The following is a 12,111-nucleotide window of genomic DNA, read 5'->3' as shown; positions in this document are numbered from 1 at the left end:
AAAATAAAACAACTGAAAGGAATGACGAGTCGTTTGTCACATTAAAGCATAAGAAATATATAATAATAACACAAGAATCCAATATTGCCATAAGCAGCACTGCTCATTGAGAAACAACTAACTCAACCATTTGTCACTGAAATACAGAATCCAAATAATCATTAAGATGTGTTTGTGAATGTTCAAATCCACACTGTTCATCCAAAGCTTCAGGCATGAGAGAGTATAGATACATTTAACAGAGGAACAGGTTTATGTTTTTGACTGCAGAGTCTCTGTACCTGTACAGTAAAGAAATATGATGTACTTTTAAAGTGTTGCCTGGCTAAGCTTGTATTTTCTGTGGCTGAATGGAAACCATAAAGATAATCAGAAACTCGAAGAGGCAATAAAATAAATTGCATGATTGTATTTATTGCTGAGATCAAAAGTAGAAAAAGAAAGAAGGGAGATTCACTTAGCATCAACTCTTATCTCACCTTAGAGGAAGCTAGTTGCATTGAAACTCAAAGGCAGTAATAAAGATAAAATGGAAAAAAACAACAAAATTAACACCGAGAATAATGAACGATTTCTACAGCACTTCAAAATGTGTTTTGAATGGATATGTTTTGTTTGCCAGGGATTGTGTCCACTCAGCAGCAACAGAAAGAAATTAGGTTTTTATTATTCAAGGCAGGTTTGATAATAATCTTGTGGTGTGCAAGAGTCTCACAAACAATCAGTGAACTGCATAACCAATAATGTATTATACAGGAAAAGATTAACAGTTGAATTAAATCGGTCTCCATTTAAAGTGGCTTCCTGCAGGTTCCTGCTGTGCAGCTCACAAAAGACGTAATCACAATGCAATATGACATTTAAAGCAACAACAAAACAAAAACAGCTACAAAGACATTACAGTTGTGAGGACTTGGGTGAGAACGATGGTATATGATATTTTAATCAGTTGCAGGTACATCCCTCAATCTCCGACTGATGTAATTCTGCTTGAAATGTATTGCCATCTCGTTTCAGAATGTGTAAAATGAAATCTATGATTGTTTTGTAAGCGGTACTGGAATAACTCTATGTCAAATTGATCTATGGATGGCTCCCTTACTTGTGTTAAGGAAGTATAGCAGTAGGTGTTGGACGAAAAATATTGATTTGGATCTGTAATGGATGGATTTTTTCGGTAGTTTTGATACGTTTGGGAATGTGTATTTGAAAGTGCAGTGGAAAAGAAGAACCACACTCCTGTTAGCTAATGCATGTGTAAAATTATGTTTAGCATCCTAATTTGAAAATAATTATATACTCTAGTATACGTAACCCAACAGAGCAGTTTATAGAAATGTGAGACATGTTACATCACTCTGAAAAGGTATCATGAAGGCCACTAATATTTCATAAATTGCTAGGTAAGCACTAAAAAAAGGACACCGTTACAGTGCCTGCCGTGCTCTGAGCTACAAAGCATTGATAAACAATATATCCAATTCTTATTCAAAGGACTCCCTGATCTTCTTCTTTGGACCCTCTTGGAGTCACAGACCTTGAATTTACAATGATATATCCTCCTCTTTGCTCCGGTGCCCAGTAACTGACACGTTGTGGTGTACTCCACGGCGTGCAGAATACATCTTTCAGCCTCAGCGGACAACAGTTCATAAACACGGTCAATATGCCACTGCAGCACAACGAGAGAGCATCCCCAATCATCGCACTTCCTTTGTGTTGTGGTAATGTGATCGCACTTGTGGTCGCACAGTGTGATATACTGGCCCTACAGTGTGTTGGTGCAGACAGTGATGAAGCAGATCAGTTACCCTGGTAATGATGCTGCGTGTGGACATATGGAGCAGGTGTGAGAACAACATAAGCTATGAGTCGTGTTGAATTATTTACCCACTCACTGTAAATGAGTGCCGGGTTGCATTGTGTTGTGCAGTGCGTGCGGATAAGTGTCTTTGCATGTGAGAGTACTAGTTTTTCTGCACATGACTCTTTAGGTGGATATTTTGCTGTTGCAGGTGCATCCGAGGCTTAGTCATTATCCAGAAGTGAGTGGATGAAAAAATAGCATGTGGTATAAATAGCGATACCATTACCCCCCTTGTTTTTTTTGTTGCTAATTATCTCTAATTATCGATGAAAAACTGGAATCCACCATTTTGGCTCAAAAATGTGTCAACATCAACACTGGTTTGAGCCTTAGATGGGTTTACCACAACAGAATGATGAAAGCCTGGCTCTGGACTTCTGCCTGTGTCTCCAAATGTTTATCTGGTCTGGCTTTGGTATCTTTTTGAAGAAAAAACAACCTGGCCAATTAGAGGGATGTAGAAATATCCTAAATACAAGCATCTTAACATGCTAACATCTGCTAATTGGCAGCACACAGCAGTACGGCCGAGGCAGATATATTGGTCATCAGTTTGGAAGGTATTTAGTCATAAGCCCAGATATGTGACCAGTGAGATTTTGACCTAAAGTCAACTAAGTTTTTACCCTGAGAAGGACATGAATGTCTGCACCTGATTTACGTAAAACGTTCAGCTCCTTCAACCTCATGGTGGCGCAAGAGGAAAAGACAGAGGTTAACTAAATTCAACAGGATTCGTCCTCTATAGGGATGTCTGGACACAATGTTGTGGACATCAATCAATTAGATGTTGCGATATTCAACATGATAATTTAAAAAGAACCTGCTTGTATAGGACGTGACGAGAGAGTCATCAGGATGCATCCTCTGTGCACTCTTTGAATTGTCATGTGTAGCTGTCCTGTTTCTGTTCCCTCCCCTACACAATTGCACCAGAAAAAATCATGATGGCAGTGAAGAGCTGCCTTGACACAGAACTGATACAACATCTGTCTGCACGGCTTTTAGCTTTGTGTCTAATTTGTGAGGGGATGAGAAATGTGTCACCTCCTACAATACATGCTTTCACACACAGCTGACAAGATAAGGTCACACACAAAAAAGAAACCACAAAGACATTGATACAAACACATACATCACCACCCACATACACACACAAAGTCAAGCATACTAAGTTTTAATGAGTGTGTGGGCGACATAATGTGTCCTCAGTCTGGACACATCAACTAGTCTCCAGTTAAAGGCAGCAGCTATAATCATCTGATTGGATTCTTTACGGACACAGGAGATGGACAGGCTCTCTGATATAAACAGACTACCTTCATCAGACCAGGACACACTAGGGCAAAACACTTCAAGGGAAACTAAGATTAATAAAAACATGAAAAAGAAAGAAGATGTGAAGAAGGAATAAAGGGAAATGACTGAAGTAGCCACTTTTCGCTATTACCTCAACACAAATGATTTCATTACAGTGCTTTGTAGGTTATTTGAAGCAGGTTAAAGTGTTATTGCAGTACTCATAAGGATATTTGTCAATGATGTAAGACTTGTAAATGGTTTCGCTTAACATATGTCAGTAAAAAGATACAAGCAATTACAGTAAATGTGTCTGAATTGCATACTGTATACAACAAACCGGTATTAAACCAAACACATACAGCAATTAGTTCCAGCATATGACGCGTTCAAGGTGTGATCCCATCCCAGCTCCATACTCCATTGTTGGAGAGTGTTAAATGAAAAATGGAACCACTACTCAGGATCTAATGCTGCTTTATTACTCTCACTCAGCTCCAGAAGTGAAACTCTCTCAGGTGGTTTGCATTCGTTACACACACAATTGAGTCAATTTGGAACAAGCTCTCAGGGAACACAAGTTTATTCTCTTTGTCATTTGAGGAACATGCACCGTGTCTCGCTTTCAATTGGTCACAGGCTGCAACGGGAAGGCAGGAAGAGGACTGAAGCCACAATCTGAAATGCTGTTAGGTGTGGCAAATGTGGTTTGAGAACAAGCTGGGAGCAGAACCAGCTTACCTGTTGGAGAAGACTTTGCTGTAATTGTAAACTTGGATCTCCAGCATCTCGTTTCCATCAAGCCTGCTGGCAATGGGCCATCGAAACATCTGAGGGGAAAAAGACAGAAAATCATGGTTGAGAAGGTAGTACAACTGCAGCTAAAGATATTATATATATTATTCTATCGATTATTGTATCGATTTTAAACATTGTTTAGTATATAAAATGAACAAAAACATTGATAATGTGCATTCCCAATGTGACGTCAAACTGAAAAACTTACAACACTCATCCCTATTCACTATATATTGCACTTTTAGTCCATCATTTTATCCCAGTGTGAAAATGACAGCAGTCCTTCCTTCTTTTTTTTAAAGATATTTTTGGGGGGCTTTTGCCTTTAATCAGATAGGACAATGGAGAGTGACAGGAAAGTGGGAGAGAGAGTCGGGGTGGGATCCGGAAAGGACCACGGGTCGGGAATCGAACCCGGGTTGCTGGCGTACGGTGCAGGTGCCCCAGCCAGTTGCACCACGGCCAGTCCTTCCTGTTAAAAAGCCTAGAGTGCATGCTCTGTGTTTTATAGATGACATAACAATTATAGTACTACTTTACAGCCCATAGTAGTGATGACATGAAAGGATGATGATAAGTAGATGCCTAAAATGTTGTTTAACTGCTCCTTACTTAACTACTTGAGTGTCTGTACATAGGGACTAATGAATAAGTGAATACGGGAGTAGTTTGGATGCACAGCTGCAGATAACTTCAGAAGCTACAAACAGAAGGACTCATCTCAGTATGCAGATGCTCCTCTGAGAGCTCCTTGAGTTTAAAATCATCCTTACCAGGTAGATGTAGATGTTTGTGCTGGGTCTTTTATTTATCACCATAAACATCCCCAGGTTATATCGCTCGCCCAAAAAAAAAGCTGCCAAGCGAAAAATGAAGGGACAATTAATGTCTTTGATATCCTTGAGGAAAATCCCACTTTGCGAGAGGTGCAAAAACAGCTTTGAAGGATAACCTTCCTTTGGCAAGTTTAACTTAATTAGCTCTGAAATTACAGTTTTAGGAGACTTACGATTACAGAATCCAAGTTTCTTGGATGGAAAAAGGGAACGCAACCACTTATTAGTTTTAAATCCTTTCCACCACATCAGTGAGGTCTTCCCTTATTAGTTTTGTCAGGCTGATCAGGCACTCAGAATGGTTTTATCCATTCTGAGTTTTTTCACACCAGTGCACACACAGTGCAAATCCCTTCGAGGTTCCTGTCACACTCAAATTGGATAAACCCAGAGTCCGTTTATCGGAGAGTTATCTTGTCAGCAGGACAGTGAAAAACTGATTATGGTCTTGTAAACATCTACTTTCTAAAAGGGTGAAACTAACAGTTTTAAGTGGACAAACTTCAGATGTTACAGGTTGTTCATATACATTTCTAGAAGACCAATTTAAATATAGAGACTTTGAAACAAATCCAATGGGATTAAGTTGTCTCTAACAAAATCTAATTAGCGGAATTGTTCCTGTACAAATCATGTATCATCTAATAATGTGATTATCTATGTCATATTTCTGGTAGGTTGGGTTTAAAAACAGCACAAATTATGTTTGTTTTTATGTGTGGAAAATCAAATAATAAGTCCTACCTAAGTGTACAAAAGTTGAGTGTTAAAAATATTAAATGAAATATGAAATGTATTTCTAGAATGCCATGCTGACATGGTATACTGCTCTATTGTTTTGCTGGGAGTTTTTCTTTCTTTTATATACAGACCAAAGTGATTTTAAATTCCATTTCATTCATCACTGATTTTATACTTTCCTAAAATTAAGTCAGTATGATCTACCCTCTAGTACGTCTAATTATTACTAGCAAAGACATCTCCAGAATTCCATTCAGGAGGCCACTCGCTTTACTTTGACAGACAAAATTATTTATTTACCCTGATGTAAATAATGAAGATCATTTGGAAATATGAAGGACTCTAGCTAATATCTATGAGGAAGTAAATAATGACAGGAGTGCTAAAGTCCCATAATAACATTTCAGGCATACAAAATACATAGCAAAACGTCTTCCAGAAAAAATACCCAGTTCTCCTAGGTTAAAAATGAGACCAAAACTATTAATTAAGGAGGTTAAAAACATGGTGTCTCCATGCCTCACATTCAGCTCATCATCAGAGCCTCCTCCTCTGTACTTTATTATCAAGGGAAAGAGGCTGTATGAGCACAGGTGATTTAAAACCCATTCACCCCCTGCTGGTGTTGGGGTCTCATTCAGGAAAACACTGCGGGCTGTGAGACAAAACATTCATCAGGGTTGTCCCATTACCGAATCCTGGGGTTTCCACCTGCTACTGGTAGACCTGCTTTCAAGGATCCGTGGAGGTGTGTGTTTGTGAGAGTGCAGCGAATTAAAGCATCACGCTGAACCCTCTGCACTCAGGCTCTGCAGTGTGAGCCTTTCCTCCCAGGCTTCAGCCAAGCATAAACAAAACTGCTGCCTCTTTCTTAGACTCCTTTCACCAGCATCTTTCAGCCTGCAAACACTCTCAGAGGAATGGTCGTAGGCTAAGGTTATGGCTTACAAACTCGTGCCACACATCTCATTCATGACTATATCTCCTCTAGTGTGTTCGGAAAGCTGAGAGAGAGGACAGAGGAAGAGGCCACAGCAGGGTGTTAATGTAGCACGGATGACAGCGCACACTGCTAATGGAGGAAATTATGCCTAATGTAGAGTTATGCTGCACACACCAAACAAAAACATACTGTAGCAAACGATGCTAACACAGCACTGCAAATGCGATTATGTTTTTTCTATCCCACAGCCGGGACTCTGGGAAGCCACATTCACTTCCCTGGAGACAAAACATTTCTTTATCTGTGACTGCCATACAATAGAATAATTATATGAGTTGTTGGTGCAGGTACACGTTTCCCCTTTCACACACAAACACAGAAGGACTAGCTTTAAGCTTCCGCTCAGAGCCATGTCAACCTCAGCAATTTGCTAGTCTTCATTCTCTGTTGTCCAAAGCTACTTATCTCCACACATGCAGGAAGTTTCCACAGCCACCATGACGGAACAAAGTGCTTACATTGGTTTGAATACCCACAGAGTGCAGACGGATGAAAAGAGTGCAGAGAATCCATTAAGTTATGGTTTATATCGCCACAGGGTTACAACTCAAAACACAAAACTCTTGCAATATTGACTGGTGCTTTTTTTTCTTCAAAAAGTTGCATTTTTTTCTCATAAGAAAGCAATCTCCACCAGCGGCCCTTTGAGCATGTATTTGCCTCTCTCTCTCCTTTTACAATATTTAGCTGTTCTAATAAAGGCAAACAAAAGCTATCTCAGATATTACTATGCAACATTTCGGTGCATATATTATATTATATATTACATATATTAAAGTAAGAAGTTCTCCAATATACAACCGTTCCTAAAATAGAGGTATCTAAAAGCTTAACATGTTATTTTCAAGAGTCATTTTTCAGCAACTCCACTTCCCACGTAGATACCCACACTCATCCCAAATGTCCTTTACTCAGCTCTCTTTATTTAATAATTTACCAGTTAAAACAGATATGAATAAATGACATGATTAGCTTGTGAGATGGCAGTGATTTAGCCAAATGTCTCTCTATTTTAATCTGATGTCGTTATACAACACTGCATTGTTCTATCAGCCCGCTGAATGGATGCTTTGGATGAAACACACATGACAAAATGTATGGAGAGTCATTAAGATTGATTCCATGGTTTCACCAATAAAACCTTAATGGGATAGCAATATTGCCAGTCAGCGGAAAATTATGGAAAGACAAATACATTTCTAAACAGGCGATAAGGCTGCTGGTGACACATGAAAACAACTTATTTTAGGTGGACCGATAAAAACCCCAGAGATGTTTGCCCATTTTTAAGAGTGTGTTATGACTTAAGGCAGAAAACTGATGGACCCTGTAATGTAAGATGGGTGAACATCACACACAGTCAATCTTTACTATTCCGTTGCTTGCGTCTTCCAGAAATGAAGTCTTAAAAACAGATTGTCTTATTCATGAGGGAAAACTCAAATAAATGAGCCTAAAGGGACTAGAAACATCCAACATCATTCATATTCTGTTCTGAAACATAGTTGTCCCAATTGTGTGTATTGCTATATTGCAGGTTGTACAGAAAGTCCAGACAAATTCTTTTAATTAGCAAAAAGGAAACTGTTTTTCTCTTAAACCTAGTGCAACAGCAAAAGTAAATATAAAAAGATGAACTCTTATCAGTGATACTATTTAAAGGGTCATTAAAAAAATGTTTTGCACTTGAATACAGGCGGGAGATGCAAAAAAGGACTAAAATTGATCTGGTACAGGCCAAGATATCCTGACTAGTCCCTAGTACAGGCTGTTCTTCAACCACCTTGGATCCTGCACTTCCCAAAATACAATTCAAAAGTCCATCCTTGTTTCCTTGAAAATAATGATTTCATTCAAATGTCCCACGTCCAGATTATAACAACGCTAGCTGTAAAAGTCGGTAGTTTTTCCACAGCATTCAACTAAATTATTCTAATTGCTATCAAATTGAACTTGACCTTTAATCATCCAATTAAGTCCAATGAAAAAAAGCCTCACTGTAACACCCATAAAGCTTATAATACGTATTGCGGCGGTCTCTTCTCAGGATTTTGTGAGTGTGCACGAGCTGAGGTTGATTGGCATGTCTATCACTCTCCTCTCTGCGAATTATTACCTCTACTGGCTCGGTTAGAGACAAACTCGCTGCCCATTCATTTCAATGTCAAGCCGGGCCGGACAAATCAGCCTCTGGTCATGAATTGACCTGCCTCCTTCGCTCTGCTTGAGGTTTCAATTAGATCGAACTTTGACACAAGAAAAAGCGAGGCTCTACCGTGTCCAGGCAGTTTGAGAGGCTGTGGGATTCACGTTAAATCCTCAAAATATTGATTGTTTATATGCTTGTTTTATAACTGGATGGCAAACTAATACAAGCTGTGGAGAAAGAAAGATAATGCATTTCTGCAATAACGTGCAAGGAAGGGGAGATTAATGCAAGTTCATTTAGTAAAAGTGCAACTTTGTGGAGTACTTTGTTTTACGGCTATCAATTTAAGCTCCCGGAGTCTACATTTACAACCCTTACCGGGGTGATTTTAACTCTGACTGCAGCTTTGCAATAGGAAATATTGCATTTCTATAATTATTATTGGTTAAATAAAACAAAACAGGAAACGTCAATTCAAGCCGTGGTCTAATCGGCCCCAACAGTGAGAGGGTGCAGGGCTTAAAATAAAGAAACATGGATCTGAAGTTACACTGTGGTGTTTGTAAAGTTTGTAGCTTTGCACGGATCAGACTGGAGCTTTCATATAGCCTGTGCCTTAAACAATGACGTAAAACTGCTGCAATGCGCCTACTCAGTCTGACTTGCTTTATCAAAATGCATCACTGATACATCAAGAAATGTGAGAAAAACTAACTCTGCTGCGTTGATATATCACCGGTCTTATTTTAGATTCTCCTCCATTTATTGAGCCGTCTCAAGAACACAGGCTACTATTTCCAGCTCCCCCCTTTCACACTTTGTACTTTATGATACACAGGCATAATTGGCTCATTAAAAATGACAGGTATGATCTCACAGACCGATTCCTTGAGGCCACAGTGACCAATAACAAGGGCTAAATGCTCAACTAAAGAGCAGCCATTACTGCTGAGATCCCACGCGGGAGCACTGAAGGGACCGTCCTCAGCTTCCCTCCGCTCACCATCCTCTCATATCTCATGACTGTTGCCATGGACACAGAGAATGCAAACAACTAAATGATTAATGATGAAAAATAAATTCTATAAGGGTGCGATGACCGGTAGAAATATGTCTTATTTACAGAAAGAGCATTTCCTTTGTAGTCTTTTGTGTTGAGTCCACAGGCTTGTGGTGATCTCATGGTGATGCAGTTCACTGCACTTGGATTCTGCGAGCTTACTATTTATTCTTAAAGGATAAAAGAGATGAGGGTAGACCGCTGGAACAAGCCGTATAAGCCACCTTCTCATTACAGCTGGCTTTACCAGCCGGCTCATTATCTGTTTATATAATATGGTGACATCTCTGGATGTAATCATATCACCAGGCATATTCATTCAGCTTGACCCTGGGTGCAATTGTTTAAAATTGATGTCTTAAAATATATAATTTATAGGAATAGTTTTTCATCTTCTGTGCACAATTACCGAGCACATACATATTAAGTCCAAGAGACATGAGTGGTGGAAAGTACAACAAAGTACATCTACTGTAAAGTTTGGAGGTACTTGCCCTCACCAGAAATCATTCTCATTTACTTTGGTGACTTTATACTTTTTACTCCACAACATTTTGTTATAGAATAAACTACCTTAGAGACCGTGGTTAAAATGAGCTCAATACTACCCCCACCTTGTGGAAATGTTGCTGTCTTGTTGTACATAATTCATTTCCAGTGAGCCACCAGTGAATAAGTGATTCTTAAAATTAAACTTCATGTATTAGTTAGCATAGTTTATCCACCTCTGAAGGTCATATTTCAGCTGATTATTTACTGATCCAAAAGAACTAAGAAGAAGCAGAGGAAAGCAAATTGCCTCTGAACTCAAACTAGAACATTGCGTGTACCAAAAATAGTTTATAAACTTGACCAGTTTTTAGGATTCAGGGCTGCTCCGGGGAGGTACTTTCCCATCCATGAGCATACTGAATAAAATATGATCTCAGTTGCTGAATATTTTCAGTTACTGCTGGAGGTTAACTGAACACTGAGATTTGAGCAGATCAATTCAGCACAGGAGAATCTGCAGCTGGAATACTTACTGTATGTATGTAAGGTGTTTTAGTCTGGTTCCCACATTGGATTGGATTAAGACAAACAGCAGAAATCAACACCAGGGTCCTGATATGTGTCTGACAGTCTGGATAAAACAGCATCTCCGATAAGCTGGTTCTTCTGAGAAACTCAATCTTCTCCAGTTCGCTGACTGCATGCCCACCCTATCCTCTCCACCCGCACCACCCCCACCCCAACCCAGTCTCAATTTACTCTTTCCAATTGAACCGTCCGTCCCTGTTTTCATTTCCATCTACGCTCTGTTTCTCGGGTGTCAATTTATCTTCATGCATCCCAGTCTCATTTACAATGCGTGTCAAATAAAATGCCATGAGTGCAGACATCTTGACATTAATCCAGTCCGAATCTTTCGATCTCGCAGCATGTATATTCATCATCATCGCTGCAGCTGCACACCCTGGTTGTTGAAGCATTTTATGTTGTTGATTTTCACTGCTTTGATAGCGTGTAAGACCAATTAGTGTCAGAGGTGCCTGATAATGCTTGGAAATGTGAACGCCAAACAACTCTTATACTAAGTTGAATCTCTTAAGAAAAAATCCATTAAACCAAATGTTAGATATCTTAATTTGGAACTCAACACTTCCCCCGCGAAATTGAAAGACAATTGGGACAGATAAAAGACATTTTATCTTTAATTCAGTAAAGTTTAATTTAGTTTCAAGCTAGACTGCAATTAGCCCACAAGTTTCTGCTGTGGAAGACCAGATGGTGCAGAGATAACGAACAACACATTTTTCAAACTCCCTGATAACAGACAGTGTTGTGCTGGGAGATACAGTCGCACTAACTCCTCAATTAAAAACTTTTCTGCTGTGATGGAATTTTTCCGTCTATTTTTTTTAAATAATACAAGTTTTACCTTCTGTTTCTCTGGTTTATCTAACTACACTGCCCGGCCAAAAGAAAAGGGTCACAAGCCTGTGGGGGGCAGTGCTGTGATCTGCGGTTGCTGCAGTTGGTCTGGTCTAGGTTCAGCAACGTTATGTGCCCAGAGAATGAGGTCAGCTGACTACCTGAATATCCTGAATGACCAGGTTATTCCATCAATGGATTTTGTTCCTTCCCTGATGGCGCGGGCATGTTCCAAGATGACTATGCCAGGATCCATCGGGCTCGAATTGTGAAAGAGTGGTTCAGGGAGCATAAGACATCATTATCACACATGGATTGGCCCCCACAGAGTCCAGACCTGAACCCGATTGAGAATATTTGGGATGTGCTGGAGAAGACTTTGCGCAGTGGTCCGAATCTCCCGTCATCAATATAAGATAGAAAAAATGAATGCAACTCTGGACA

At 39.6% G+C, this 12,111-nt stretch overlaps 1 protein-coding gene across 1 annotated transcript in view; it reads right to left on the bottom strand.

Moving 5' to 3' along the window:
- Positions 1–12,111, bottom strand: part of otofa (otoferlin a) — a 69,740-nt gene that overhangs the window by 43,134 nt on the left and 14,495 nt on the right. The window contains 1 exon segment of the mRNA XM_063902557.1: positions 3,908–3,996. Within this exon segment, the coding sequence (XP_063758627.1) occupies positions 3,908–3,996 (89 nt within the window).

This window comes from Eleginops maclovinus, chromosome 15, assembly GCF_036324505.1.
Source record: "Eleginops maclovinus isolate JMC-PN-2008 ecotype Puerto Natales chromosome 15, JC_Emac_rtc_rv5, whole genome shotgun sequence".
Taxonomy (NCBI): Eukaryota; Metazoa; Chordata; class Actinopteri; order Perciformes; family Eleginopidae; genus Eleginops; species Eleginops maclovinus.
This window is presented reverse-complemented; position numbering and strand designations above follow the sequence as displayed.